The following is a 14,566-nucleotide window of genomic DNA, read 5'->3' as shown; positions in this document are numbered from 1 at the left end:
CACCAAAGAATGACCCCTGCCCTTGTTGAATTTCTAAATCACTAAGGCCACGGGACAGTGACTAGGTGGCTGGATCTGGGGAGAAGGGAGAGCTGTCCTTGGGTACCTCATTATCCCTGCCTATAAAATGGCCATGGTAACACAGTCCGGAGTGAGAATGCCCGGCCCTCCCCTTCCCCCAAGTCTGGGGTGGGCAGGGAGTGCCCAGATGCAACCCTGCTGTAGGGAATAGTTCTCATCTGCCTCTGGCTATCCAAGGGGGGAGGGGCTGGGACCTGACCTGGAGAAGTCCGGGCCCTCAGCCAGGCCCTGCCTGCACATGCTCAGTCCTAACGCTGCGATTACTTTCAGTTTCCATCTGACATTCTGCCTGACACAAGTTTCTCCCACCCTCTGGTAGAGCCTGACGGAGCCTCGACCCTGGGCCAGTGGGGGTGGCCAGCCTTCTTCCACTGCCCAACTCAGCCTGGGTGGGTCCCTCGTCCCATAAGCCCCACTTCTACTCCTGTCCCCATAGCCAGGGAAGAGCTAGAGGGAGCCAAGTCAAGGATGATAGGGTCCCCTTCATCCAGCGCTCTGCCAGGCTTCCTGGCTGAGGCCAGAGCTGACCACCCCCTGGAGAGAGGTAAGAACAGCCCCACCTCTCAGAGCTCCGTGCTTCCTTTCCACAGGAGGCATCTCCCTCTTCTTCATCCTGGGGGATTGGGGTGAGGGGAGGAAGGGAGGGTACCCTGGGGCAGGGAGGGCCCCCCCTCTTCTACATCCTGGGGCAGCGGGGTAGGGGAGAAAGACAGCTAGGGATGGGGTTCCCCTGGGAGAGTTGGGGGAGGTGGCCTCAAACTCACACCAGTGCTCGCAGAGTTGAGCCAAGATTTTAGTGGGCCCACAGGCAGTTAGAGATCCTGTCATGTGCCCCTCCCACACACAGGGATTCAGGAGCTGAGCCTGGGAGACCAAGATGCCCTGTCCAGCTTCTACCAGTGAGTTCTAAGACCTTGGGCCCTAGGCAGCCCGGGGAGGGCCCGGGACCCCCAGGAGCACAAGGGCGTTCCAGTTTCTCAGGAAGTCATCCCTCCTAGCTCCTCCTCTCCCCACTCCTTCAACTTAGGGGAGCTGTCAGAGGTGGGTAGGGGGCAGGCAGCTTCAAAAGCCCGGATCCTAGATTTGTGTCTCCCTCTAGCTTCCACAGTAATGCCTTGGAGTGTCTGCTGAGTTCTCCCATGGATAGTCAGGAATGTTCCCCCTTTCCCAGGGCATCCATTCACCAGAGGCTTGGGATCTCTCCCACTAGACCTGAGAACAGTGAACTGGGAGAAAGGCCAGCTTCTCCAAAATCCCTGAACCTCCCTGCCACGGGTTCAGCTTCAAGAGACAGTGGTTCCCCCATCACCATGGAAAGTGACTTGGACCTCACATCCAATCTGCTGCTGTCTGGTGGGATGCCCTTCCATTGTCTCACCCTTCGGACCCCAGTTACTGAGAGCACTCCTGACTCTCACTTGCCCAATCCCTCAAATCCTGGGAGCCCCTCTTCACAGGAACAGGATATGGAGGGGGTCAGCTCATGCACTTTGGGGTCTAAGGCCCTGAGCCTCACTTCTACTTTGCCCTTCAACCTGGGTACCAGCCGGTCCATCCTCTTGGAACCCCGGAAGTCATTGAGGGGAGACCCTGCACCTGAGAAGTCCTGGGGTCAGACATACCCCTGGGCAGGGGCCCCCAGTCTGAGCCCAAACTCTAGACTAGGTCCTGTATCTACCACTCTGCTCTGGGTTAGGGATAAACCATGGACTTTGCCTACTGACTCCTCTATGTTACAGAGGGAGGCAGCTGAGGCTCCAAGGGCCTCTCCCATGCCTGTAGGAGTGCTGATCAAAGATCCAACAGGAATGATTCCTGGTGGGCAGGGGGGGCTCTTGGGCTTAGGGGCTGAACTCCAGGGAAGGCAGCAGGAGGGGGTATCCTCAGAGGTACCTGGAGAAGAAGCAAGAGAGGGTGAGGATGGACCAGTGGACAGGAGGTCCAGTTTAAGTGGGGAAGACTGCAAGAAAGACCCTCAAAAGCTAAAACTAGGTCTGGAGTGTTGGGTTAGTTCCCTGAAACCCTCTGTGGAAGACAGCTATGGACGCCAAGTAAGGGAGGCAGGCTGCATGCTTCTGGAATGGTTTCGATGCCTCTTCCTGGACAGTGACAATCACAGTTTCTCCCTGCTCGACTCTGGCCTGGCTTTGACCGCTGGTGGCCTTCCCCTGAATGCTGGCAGCCAGGAACACCCGGTTCTGCGTGGGCATGTGGCCTTCCTTACCATGGTGAGCTTCTCTGGGGGTCGCTAGGGGCTGGCTCACCTCGCCAGACAAGCTGCCCTTCCCTCTTATTGGAAGTCTGCCATCCCCTCCCCACTCAACTGCCCAGTCCTAAGTGTTCAGTGGTCTGCCTCCTAGGTACTCTGGGCTCCTAGCCCTGCCTGTGAAATGTTTGATCCCAACTTGCAAAAAGGAATCCACACAATGGGCTATGTTCCAGGACTCACTCTTGTTAGGGTCATTCCTACTAATTAAGGCCCCAGATGCTACCCTCAAAGAATTAGGGACCCTTCCATCCCGAGGAGTCCTCTTCCTACTGTGAGAGATGGATGAAAGGCACTTTGTAAACCTGAGAGTTCTTTAAAATTGCCACTTGTTGTTCTTACTGTCTTACAGGCTACTGCACATTTGCAGAGCTCAAGCTATGTTTATGGAGCTATACAGGGGTGTGCTGGTGGCTCTTTAGGGGGAAGAAAGCTTATGCATACACACTTTTAAGTTTAATCTGTACTAACACTTTGGTAAGCTTAGCCAATTGACAAAACAAATCAAACCCTAATTTGGAGTAATTACTGATTTCTGAGATGTAAATGCTCACACTGAAATTTTTTTTTTCACATTGAAAGTTTAATCATCAGCTTGTAAGCAGGTTAGACACTCCCTGCCTGTATCCAAATGGAGCCACCACAAGGTGCTTGTGGCTCCCACCTTCTCATTCCTCTCCCTTACCACATCAGAGTCAGCTAGTTAGCTTGAATGTAAGAAAATATGTTTATTTATAAGGGGAAAAATGTTATTTCAGAAATAATGTTTGAATTTAACATGAACTGAAAAACAGTCATGACAGTGGCTATGGGGCTGACCTCAAAGACAGGAAAGCCTGCCTCTGACACATACTGACTGTGTGACCCTGGGCAAGTCCCTTAAATCTCTCGGTGCCCCTAACCAACTTTCTAAGTCGTCTTGAATAGGTGTATACTTGTATGAGGAAATTATGCATCCAAGATCCCCCAAGTCATTTCCCTACATGCATGAAGTCTCAGATTCCATCCAAAACCTTAGCTCCTCAGAAATGTGTACAGGGGAAATCTGGGTAACCTTCACACCTATTATCCGAGTCTATTGAAAAAGTTCAAGTCTGGTTGTGTCAAATGCAAATAGAAACATCGGCCACTAAACTGTACTTAAGGATCCCCAAAGATCATGTATTGACTTAGAAAAGCACATATTAACATAGTCTATGTTTTATTGCATTTTTGCTTATTTTGTCAAATATTTCCCAATTATATTTTAATCTAGATCAGGGTGCACCTGAGAGTGTTGTGGGTAGCCTGTCGGTCAAATGTTTGACATCTCTGTTCTGACCTCCATCCTGATTTCTCTGGGGCCCAGAGCCTTATACTCAGGCACCCATCTTATTCCAAGTTTGATTTGTAAAATTTGCCCTGTAGGCTGCCTTCTCTATCGCTTGTCATATGATACCCCAGTGCTTTCTTTTCTTGAGACTAAGACTTGGACTTGGAAGCTCATTCTTTTTTTGCCTTTTTTTTTTGAGGGCAGTTGGGGTTAAGTGACTTGCCCAAGGTCACACAGCTAGTAAGTGTTAAGTGTCTGAGGCCAGTGTTCTATTCACTGTACCACCTAGCCACCCCTGAAGCTCATTCTTTAAAAAAAAAATTAAATTTACTTATTCATTTACTTTTAGTTTACAACATTCAGTTCTACAAGCTTTTGAGTCCCAAATTTTCTCTCCCCCTCTCACTTCCCTTCTCCCCCTCTATGACAGAGTGCTATCCAATATAGGATCTACAAATACCTTTGGAAACTCATTCTGCCAGAAGGGTGGCATCTTTTCTTCCACACTGGCACTTGTGTTCAAGGATTTTCCTAGACCCACTGGTCTTCTGAGATTCATCCAGGTCAGATAGCAAATAAAATATCTGCCACCTAGTTCTTATCACCCACTAACAGGGAAAAGTTATGATAGTTGAGGAAGTACAAACAAATTAGGCCAGCCAGTCAATAAATAAACATTTATTAAACACCTACTGTGTGTCAAGGCATTGGTTTTTTTTGCCTTTTTTTTGGAGGGGCAGCTGGGGTTAAGTGACTTGCCCAAGGTCACATGGCTAGTTTTTGGTGTTAAGTGTCTGAGGTCATATTTGAACTCAGGTCCTCCTGACTCCAGGGCCGGTGCTGTATTCACTGTGCCACCTAGCTGCCCCCAAAGCATTGTTAAGCCCCTGGAATACTGCTAAGAAACAAAACAACATTCTCTGTCCTCAAGGAGCTTACAATCTAACAAGAGAGACATACAATCATGCTATAGACAGGACAAATAGGAAGTCAATAAGAGTGGGAAGGCATTAGAATTAAGAGGGAAAAGCTTCCTGTGGAAGATAAGGTTTTAAGACTTTTAAAAAAAACATAGTTTTCTCATCACCTAAATAAATCATAAATTACCACTGTTTCTTCTGTTTCCTTTCCATACGGGTCCATCCCACTACAGTCTAGGAAGTAATACAGACAGATACCCTTCACCCTTGCTCCCTTGAGGAATGTCAGCTGATTCCCAGGAAGGCATCCAGTTACAGGATCCCAGAAGTTGGAAGGTGCCTTAGAGATCATCCAATCCAATGGTTTCATTTTGTAGAGGAGAATACTGAGGGTCAGAGAAGGAATGTGGCTTCTGCTCATGCAGGTGGCAGGTTTAGGATTCAAACCCAGGCCTTGTGCCCAAATCCAGTATACTTTCCACTGCACCATACTATTGCCTGGATGAGGTTTCTCAGTTTTTAGACAGTCTCATTTAGTCCAGTCTTCTCTGATTTTGTACATCTCTTGGTCAGTTCCTCCTTTCTTTTTCTTTCCCTTCCTCCTCCCACCTTCTTTGTTTGACAGTTTATTTCTGTTCAGTCATTCTTCAGTCATGTTTGACTCTTTGTGACCCCATTTTGGGATTTTCTTAGTAAAGATAGTGAAGTGGTTTGCCATTTCCTTCTCTGGCCATTTTTACAGATGAGGAAACCAAGGCAAACAGAGTTAAGTGACTTGCCCAGGGTCACATAGCCAGTAAGTGCCTGAGGTCAGATTTGAACTCAGGAAGATTAGTTCCTTACTCCAGGCTCAGCACTCCACCCACCTAGTTGCCCTTGTTCCTATTTTAAAAAGTATAAATGTATGTATGTTAAATATATATGCACGCACACATGTACACACTCCCTATCTGTCTTTTTGGATTCTCAGGATCTTCTGTCTCATTACGTCTCTGTCTATAGAGATATCTCTGCATAGCCCCATCCCTTTGTCTCTCCCTCCATCCCTGTCTGTCTCTTTTTCTCTCTCCCTCTGCAGAGGAATGGCAGGAAGCTAGGCATGACATTCCCTGGTTCCAACCTCTTCTACTACTACTCCCTGGGCCGTCACTTCTTTGTCACTGCTCAGCTCAACGACCACTGGTTCCGCGTTCGAGATCGTGTTACTGGTGAGCAGATGCTGATGAAGAAGGTAAGGTTTCCTTTGCCTGGGTCAGAGGACCCATCGGGGGCCATAACTCCCTTAAAGAGCCTGCCTTTTGGATGTGCAGCCCCTATGGGAGGTGGGGAGGCCTCTGGCTGCATGCTGGTGGGGGGGGCGGGGATGAAGGGGCTTGGGAGGTCACTCAACATACACATCTAAAGGATGACAGATGTGTGCTGTCCTGAAGGGTAGGGAAGAGAGGAGGATCAGACTGAGCCAATAGGAAACTCATATTCTTGAGATGGATGTGGACGTTAGAAGTGGGGCAGGCTGGGGTGGGGGGTGCAGAGGAAGAAGAGAGACCAACAGGAGGCATAATCAGTCCTTGCCCTGAGGAGTAAGGAGTTTCCCAAGACTGATGAATGTTGATTGTTGTTCAGTCATTTCACTCATATCCAACTCTTTGTGACCCCACTTGGTGTTTTCTTGGCAAAGATACCAGAGTGGTTTGCCATTTCCTTCTCCAGTAAATTTTACAGATGAGGAAACTGAGGCAAACAGGGTTAAGTGACTTGCCCAGGGTCACTCTGAGGCTGGATTTGAACTCAGGTCTTCCTTACTCCAGACCTGGCACTCTATCCACTGTGCCACCTAGCTGCCCAATGAGTGGTGGATCCACATTACAGTCTGTCTGGAAAGACCAGACAGAGAGTAAGACAGGGCTATGTGTAGTTCAGATTGTTAGTGGTAGGGGACCTTAGGGCGTTGGCCCTAGCAGGCAGGACTCTAAGCTGGAAGGTGTTTTTGAACTATGTCTTCCTATCCCTTTCATTTGACAAAGGAGAAGACTGAGGCCTAGGGAGAGAAAATGATTTACCCAAGGTCACTCAGTCAGTTAGTAGGGTCTGAGCTAGAAGCCAGACTCTCACTACTGAGTTCAACTATACTACACTGCCTTCTGGGATGAGACTGTGCTGTGAAGGCTAGGAGAGGGGATAGGAGGGAGCAGTGTATGACAAGAGAGAGGCCTGACCATGCAAACATTGGAACAAGGGAGGAAAGGACCCTGTGTGGAGAAGGGCCTGGGTAAAATGACCTCCAAGGGCCCTGTCTGTGTGAAGAGCTGTGCTCAGACTACCCAGAAGTCAAGGATGGGTGCCCTAGACCTTCAGGATATGCCCAAGGAGTCAGAGGGTGTGACCCATACTTCACTGTGTTTTGGTGGATGTCTGCTTGTGTCTGAGTATGTGTGAAAATCACTGTAAGTACATGTGTCTGTGTATGTCGATATGCATCTAGGAGCATGTATGTGTCTTTGTTTACTCCATGAAGTTGTGTATCTGTACATGCCCATGTGTTTGTAAGAGAGGGTGGGTGGGGCAATCACCAAGCATTTTATTCAGTGTCTACTAGGTACAGGCACTAGATGTGAAGGATATAAAAGCGAGATGGTCCCTGCCCTCAAGGGGCTTACTTTTTAATCTAAATATTTAGGCATGATAAAAGACATGCAAGACAGCTTCAGGGTCCCGATGGAGGAGAGGGAGGATGCACTGGCAGGTGTTGGGGGAGAGGAAGGGGGACAGGAAAGGGCTCTGGCAGAAGGTGGAACCTGGGCTGAGCCTGAAGAAAGGATTCCAAGGGGGGGTGAAGTGAAGAAGGAACGTCCTCCAGGAAAGGGGGGGAGGGTCGGTCACTGCAAAGGTGCAGGGATGGGAGATGTGTGTGATGAACCGGCATGAACTGAAGAGTTCCTGCACCTAAATATTATGAGTAATGTGGGGAGAAGGGGAGAATGAGACTAGATTGTGAAATATATTTATATTTGATCCTTAAGGTGGTTCATTCAGTAGGGAGGTGCCATGGTCAGAGCTGGGCTTTGGCTGGAGTGGTGTGGAGGGTGGATTGGAGTGGGGGGTGGGGAGAACAGTTTGGAGGCTCTTACAATAGTTCAGGATTGAGGTGATGGGGGTCTGAATTCAGGTGGTGGATGTGGGACTGGAGAAATGGGGACACGTGCAGAGACAAGGTGGATATGTCCGGTGACTGAGAGTGAGGAGTCAGGGAGGACAAAGCAGGTCCCACAAACGTGGGTCACTGGAAGGATGGCCATACCCTCGACAAAAACAAGTTTTGGGTGAGGGAAGACTTTAGAGGGAAAGAGAATTAGATCTATTTTGGACTCCTGGAGTTTGAGGAGCCAATGGAACATCCAGTCTGAAACATCTAATAGGTGATTTGGATCTATACCTATGGGAGTCATCTGTGTGGTGAAGATAATTAAGCCCATGGGAGCTGATGCATTGCCCAAGTGAGAGAAGATGGAGAGAAAAGAGAACAAAGTCCCCGACAGAGCTTCAGGGCATGCCCATTTAGTGTGTGTGGCACAGCCGGCGATCAGGGCCAGTAGCTGAAGGAGTGGGCAGCGGTGTCACAAATGCCCAGAAAGCAAAGAGTATTGGTGAGGAGGGGTCCTCAGATCCGGCAGGGAGGTCTAGAAGGGCCAGGATTGAGAAAAGGTCATTAGGTTTGGCATTTACATGGTAACGGGGGACATCGAAGTGAGCAGCTTTAGTGCAGTGATGAGATGAGCTGCCAAATAGCAGAGGGTGAGAGGAGAAGAAAACATTTTCCCTGCCTAGGCCTCATTTTCCCTCCCCTGCAAAATAAGAATGTCGGACTAGATGATCTCTGAAGGCCTGCCAGCTACAGCATTTTGTAATTATGAATGCCAACGTGTGTATAGTTTTAAGCGTGTGCATGTCTGTACATAGGGACACACGTGCCCCACAGGGTAGCTGTGTGTGTAACTGTCCCCGGGGACCACTGCGGGTTCTCTTCCCCTTGGCCAGGAGGGGTCACAGCTGGAGTCTGGGCAGGGCATGGGTGGGTGGAGGGGAGGGGTCTCTGGGTGTAGAGGGGGCAAGGAGACTGGTGGGGTGATGCTTGAGTGGATATGAGTCCGGAGGGAGAGCTGGGAGGGGACTCCAGGAACAGGTCCCGCGTGGGCGTGTGGGTGGGGGACGAGGTGGAGCCTGTGGGGGTGGGGGCGGGCAGGGGGCTGCCGCTCGGGCTCCTCCTTTACCGTTGCCAACCGCAGCCCGCGGTTAATTAATTTGCTGGGAACAGCGGGGCCGCGTTTAGCGAAGTTGCAGGAACTTGCAGCCTCCGCCTAATCGGCTCATAAATTGTGGGAAGAGCGATCAGCGGAGGGGGAAAAGGGGAGGGGGGGGCGCTCCGTCCTTATTTAACTTTATCGCTGAAATTCATCTTTTTAGCCTCCCCCGGAATCGCGCCCCTGCCGGATTTGCCTAATCATGATAAATTCACATTCATTTTCCTCCTTGCACTGGCTCAAGGGAGGGGAGGGGAGGATGGGGAAGGGAGGTGGGGTGGGGGGTGGAAGCATTGTCTGCCACCTCCCTCGCCTCACTGCGCCCCTCCCCTACTCTGTAGCCCCGCCCCCCGGGAATGCGGCTGTGATTGACTTCCTAACCCAATTATGAATATTAAACGCCGTGTTATATCCTGCACACTCCAGGCGGGCGCCCCTTTGGAACTCCTGGGCCCCCGACTGCCCCCCCCCACCCCGGGCAGGGAGGGGATGGATGGGATGGGCAGTGCTTGTAAATAGGGTCGGAGTGGTTGGTGAGGCTGGGGATTACAGCCTCCAAGCTAAATGTTCCTGCCCCTCGACCCTGCCTGGAGCAGAGCCACCTAGGGCTCCCTGCTGCCCCAGATGGGGGAAGAGGGACACTTCTCCATTCCTCTCAGGCTTGCTTTCTGCCTCAAATCCTGTTCCACCCCCACCGCAGTTGTTTCCCTCTGCCTGGAGTCGGTTCGGGGACCCCTGCCCAGGGACTTTCTTTCCTTATGTCTCCCTGAACCCCTCTTGGTTCCTTTTCCTTCTCCCAGGTGCCTGTGGTCTCCGACTGGCAGAAGATGCTTCATCACTTCCTCTTTCTTCCCCCGGGGCCAGGGCTACTGGTGCCTTATGCAGTCCTATATGACCGCCAGGGCTCCCTGCTCTACCTCATGGAGGACCCTGGAGTTCTAAGTAAGGGGGAGGAGGGAAGGGGACTCTGGAGGCTTGGGGAGAAGAGCAGGGCAGCTAGGGAGTAGCCCAGGAGGCAGCATGTGAATGAGAAAAACCTTGGGACCAGGAGTTGTAGGCCTAGGCTGCTCTCCTGAGGGAAGATTCTCTAGTTGCTCTCAGAGCCTACTGAGGGGAGGGGGAAGGGGTACTGTGACCCTATATAGCCTCCTTCCTGAGAGTCCAATCACACAGCAGTCTCAGTTTTAGGCCTGAGGTCCTTAGACCTCTAGTAATACCTCCTACCCCCACCTAGCTCAGAGGCTTTAGGAACATGGGGAGTTTTGACACCTGGCCCCAGAGTTACACATAAAACTAGGGCTGTTCCACAAGCAAGCAAGCAAGCCTATCTGACCCTCCACTCTGTATGTCTCTTCCTTCCCATTCCTCGGGGCCCTTTCTAGAGGACTGAATATTAAGACAGAAAGTCTAGCAGGAGGCCCAGAGTATACAAGGCTTATGAGCCTGAAGAGAGTGAGTCTAGGGATGCCTGCTCTTACTCAGTTTTTTCTTTCTTTCCAAAGAAACCATTTCCTTGTTTTTAAAATCATAGTCACAGACCTAGGGACCCTACAGAGATTCTGGTATAGAAACACTGGGACAGGCTCTCAGGAAACTTGGGCTTGAGTCATAGCTTCTTTTCTGACCAACTCTGTGATCTTACGATAGAACATCGGGTGTTTAACAAATACTTGTTGTTGATCCTTAGAGATGCATACTTTGAGGCTTGGCAAACCACAGTGTTTCATTCAGTTCTCACAACAAATGAAATGTAAACATTCCCATTTAATAAATGAAGATCACAGGAGGTAGGGAGATATGTTCCAGGTTCCAGGATTAGGAGATGGTAGATCCTGAACTCAAATTTGTCTTCAACTCCCAGCCCAATGCTTTCCCTGCTATTTCTACCCTGCCTGGCTGGTGAGCAAAACCACTGTGAGTCAGTCACATCTGGGTCTCTTGACTTAGGCTACTTCCTCCCATAATTCTCCTATGGACTTGAAAAAGGGGGTACAGTTTCAGAAAAGTTATACCTCTGTACAAGCACATACACTTTGAATGGCTGGGCCCCCTGGCTGGTGGCTCTTGAGTCACGCTGACTGGGAACAGGAGCAAATAGGGTTCCTCTGCACATGTTTCTCTCCTGAACCCCAGCTGTAGGGTGGCCACCAGCAGGTCAGCAGCTGGACAGACTGAAGTGCCTTCTGGAGATTCACAGGTTCCTGAAGTTCTGCCAACACCAAGGCCTACAGCTTGAGGAAGTGGACTCAGGCCTGCTTTATACTCACCAGGTACAGCTGCCTCCCAGAGTGCTCCCTGTCTTCCCATCCGGAGGCTCTGAGAACCCTGGTTTTGGGGGAGGGGGAGATGATTGGCCAGGAAGAAGGGGAGACTTGGGAGACCACTGCTTCCCTCTTTCATCCTTGCCTCCTGAGCCCTGTTCCTAATCCCCTTTCCCCTCCAGGGAATCCATTTTGACCCCAGTGGACTCAGCAGCAATGAAGGACCTTATGTCTTTAGAAAGACTTTCAGAAATGCCCTCCGGCTAGTGTGGAACACCCCACAGGTATCTTTTGGGCCTCTCTCTCATCTCCTTCCCACTCTAACTCTCATAGGAGAGATGCTGTGGTATTGGGTAGAAGCCTGGCCTTAGCATTGGGAGAGATCTAGGTTCAAAACCTGCTAGTGACCTATACTTAGTTGGGTGGCTGTGAGAAAATCAGGCCATTTAGTGTCCCAGGCAACTCTCTATCACCTTCTGAGGGCACTGGTAGGGTGGCAGAAGAGGAATGGATGTAGATCTTCTGGATGAAGGGAAAAGGGGGTGAGTCTTGGCCTTGGTAGGAGCCAGAGACCAACAGTCTTCACATAGATGACCTCTTCTTACTGGGTCTGCTCACCTGGGACAGGAGGACATCCCAGCAGCAGAGGCCCTGTTGGAACAGATGTGGACGTGGCTGGAGGAGGACATCAAGGGCAATGAGGAGGTTCTGGATGAGGCCAGGGCTTCTTCTCTTGATCCTGGCACCCCATGAATGGATGCCCCTGCCAGACTTCAGGGAACAGCAGAACAAGCACTTTATAGCAGCAAAGCACTCTGACCTTCCAAAGTCCGAATTACCTCCCTGGATTGTTCTTCCCTGCCCATTTCACGGATGGGAGACACTGAGGTGGGTAGAGGGAAAGCAGCTTACTCTCAGGTCACCCCAGCTGGCCTGGGACTACCTCCAATGTGGAACTTAAGCATCCTGATTCCAAGCATACCCAAGGACCAGCTCCTGTTTTCTTCCTGATCTGCCTTATCGGGGGAGAACTCTGGGTCACTCTCAGAGCTTTGCCCAGAGACCTGCTGGCCACATCTTTACTCTCAAGGAACCTCAGTGCTCACATACTGAGCTCCCTAGCCCAGGTTTCTTCACCTCAGGGTTAAGGTCCTGGGCTTTTGCTCCAAGAACTTGGGGCTACTTGCCCCACCCCAAGGTACACAGCTGGGTTGGGATTTCCCCAACTCCTCACAGGCAGGGCACCAGGGTTTTCCTGAAAAGAAGGGAACATCCCTGGGACCCACAATGGTGCAGTTTTTATTTGGAAAAATAAATTCCCATGGAAGACACTGCCCCTGTTCTTCTCAGGCCTGGATTTATTAAAGAATCAGAAATACTGAAGGTCCCTCCCACCCTGGGGCCAGGAAATATTAGACAGGAAAGTGAGGTCTATGTGGGCATGGCCAGAGGGGCAAAGACAAAAGATGTAACATAGGATCAGGGTGTAGTCTACTTAAAGCAAGGTGTATTGGTATCTTCTTCAGGGGACATCCTTTCCCCTCCCCTGATTTGGGAAGAACTGGGTTTGGGCAGAAGGGGAAGGGGCAGCTGTATCTCAGGGAGACGCCAGCAGAGGGAACCCAAGGACCAAAGAAGACACCAGCTTCTGACTGAGTTGGGGTAGTGACTTTCTACCAGGGATGGGGGTGACTTTCTATCCTTTCTGGCATGAGGGGTGTTCTGGTCCCTAACACTGACTCTGAACTACAGTGAGGTACTCTTCTTTTTGCTGGAGAAGAGACTCTTAGATGGAGGACCCCAGCACGAGGGGGCCAATGGGTGCAAAAGAGCAGGAACTATAGAGGTGATGAAAGGAAGGACAGTCTTACCCAGACTCCCAGGTTCTTAGCCTCACTTTCCCCTTTTTTGTCTGGGAGTGCTCTCCTGTTCTCCACTGCTCAGGGATCAAGGAGGACTTGGCTGCTGGAGCCAGGCCTAGTCACCTCTCCCTTCCTGGGTCTTCAAGGTTTCTTTCTCCCCTCTCCTCTTCCCCAGAAAAAACATGTTTACTGTGGGGGCATGTGACATAGGCTAGCTTCTGATGGTGTATGAGATAAAGAGGGACAAGGAGAGGGAGGGAGGGAGAGAGCAGAGGAAGAGAGAACAACAGCAGGGAGAGGAAAGAGAAAAAATGGGGGTGGGGAAGAGCTATGTAGGGCAGCAATGAGGTCCTGTTTGGGGTTCCAGCCCCTCTCTTCTGGGCCGGGCCAGTGGTCTGGGCCAATATCCCTGAAGCTTTCTTGTGCCTGTCACCTTCACTCTCAGTCCCCCAACCCCCAGCCCACCCCTCCGCAGGTGATTTATGGCTGGACCAGCCCTGGTGACCTTGGATATGGGATAACTAATGACAGGTCAATAGCACTAGAGAATAGGGGTGGGCTGGGAGGGGGAGCCTGGCTGTTGTCCATTAACTAAGCTGGTTCAAATATCCCCCCCATCCCCCATCCTCCCACCCCAGCATTAGTCCGACCCACCTATTGGGGGAGGAGGTACAGATGTCTTCTCTTTCTTCCTTCAGCATCTCCAGCCTTAGCACCGAGTAGGTAGGGGTTTCTGGGACCAGGAACAGAGGCTCTCAAAGCTGGGAAATTGGAGGGACTTGTGTTCTTGGGGCATAAGCAGGAGTTTAGATTAAATTTAGTGTTTTGACACATGGGAGTTAGATGTGGATTGACCTGAGAGTACTGCCCGTTTCCCCCCTCTCCACCTCGCCCCCCCCAAGTTCTGTAAACCCTAGGGTTAGACCTGATGCCTTCCAGTTTGGAGGACAAAGGTCGAATAACCCCTGAGAGTTCTCCCAGAACTAACCCTCTTCGGCCAGGCCCTTGCTCAGAGAAGGGTCACAGAGCCCTGTCCCTAGAAGCTTACCTTAGAACCCCATCCCTTTCCTGCTCGACTTCATTTAGCCTGGAGTCGGGGCCAGAAATTCATTCCGGTGGGATGGGGTGGTGGTCGCAAGGGAAACAAAGGGCGGGGTTTTCACCCAGACTCCTCCTTCCCATGAGCCGGGAGCAGGCTTCAGGGACGGGAGTGGGTGAAGACCCCAAGACTACATCCTGGGGGTCTTGGGGGGGGAGGTCAGCGTGTTCCTGTGTGCGTATATGTGGACTGTTATACACACCCCCCCCCCGCTGGTTTTTGTCTCGTTTGTCTCCTTGTCTCCCTCTATGTCCCCCCCCCAACTCCCCTCCCCCCGCCATCTGTGATTGGCGATGTCGCATCTCCCCCTCCCCCTCCCTCTAGCTGAGCCAGAGTCGATTTAGGGGAGGGGGAGCAGGCCATCCATCTTTGGTTATTACAGCTTAATTGGGGGAAGGGGGTGGGCGGAGCGCCGGGCTCTGGGAAGGGGGGCACCTTTCGGGAGGGGACAGGGACTGGGGGGGGGG

General features: G+C 51.2%; 2 protein-coding genes across 3 annotated transcripts in view; both read left to right on the top strand.

Annotated features, from left to right (window-relative positions):
• NPM3 (nucleophosmin/nucleoplasmin 3) overlaps positions 1 to 14,566 on the top strand; it is a 390,782-nt gene that overhangs the window by 236,821 nt on the left and 139,395 nt on the right. The gene's annotated exons all lie outside the window — the stretch shown is intronic.
• Positions 335 to 12,474, top strand: LOC138169381 (uncharacterized). Of its 2 annotated transcripts, none has more exons than XM_069098773.1 (8): positions 335 to 625; positions 929 to 980; positions 1,292 to 2,309; positions 5,658 to 5,810; positions 9,678 to 9,819; positions 11,011 to 11,147; positions 11,321 to 11,422; positions 11,766 to 12,474. In XM_069098773.1, exons 1-8 carry the CDS (start codon positions 550 to 552, stop codon positions 11,889 to 11,891), a joined length of 1,806 nt encoding a protein of 601 aa, XP_068954874.1. In that variant the 5' UTR covers positions 335 to 549; the 3' UTR covers positions 11,892 to 12,474. The 2 variants fall into 2 exon arrangements, with proteins under 2 accessions (XP_068954874.1, XP_068954873.1); XM_069098772.1 differs by having other exon boundaries at positions 1,253 to 2,309.

Source organism: Petaurus breviceps, unplaced genomic scaffold (assembly GCF_028583685.1).
Source record: "Petaurus breviceps papuanus isolate PSGF00001 unplaced genomic scaffold, PetGlider_PUasm1.0 37, whole genome shotgun sequence".
NCBI classification, from domain to species: Eukaryota; Metazoa; Chordata; class Mammalia; order Diprotodontia; family Petauridae; genus Petaurus; species Petaurus breviceps.
Note: the sequence above shows the minus strand (reverse complement) of the source record. Positions and strands in the feature narration are given on the sequence as shown.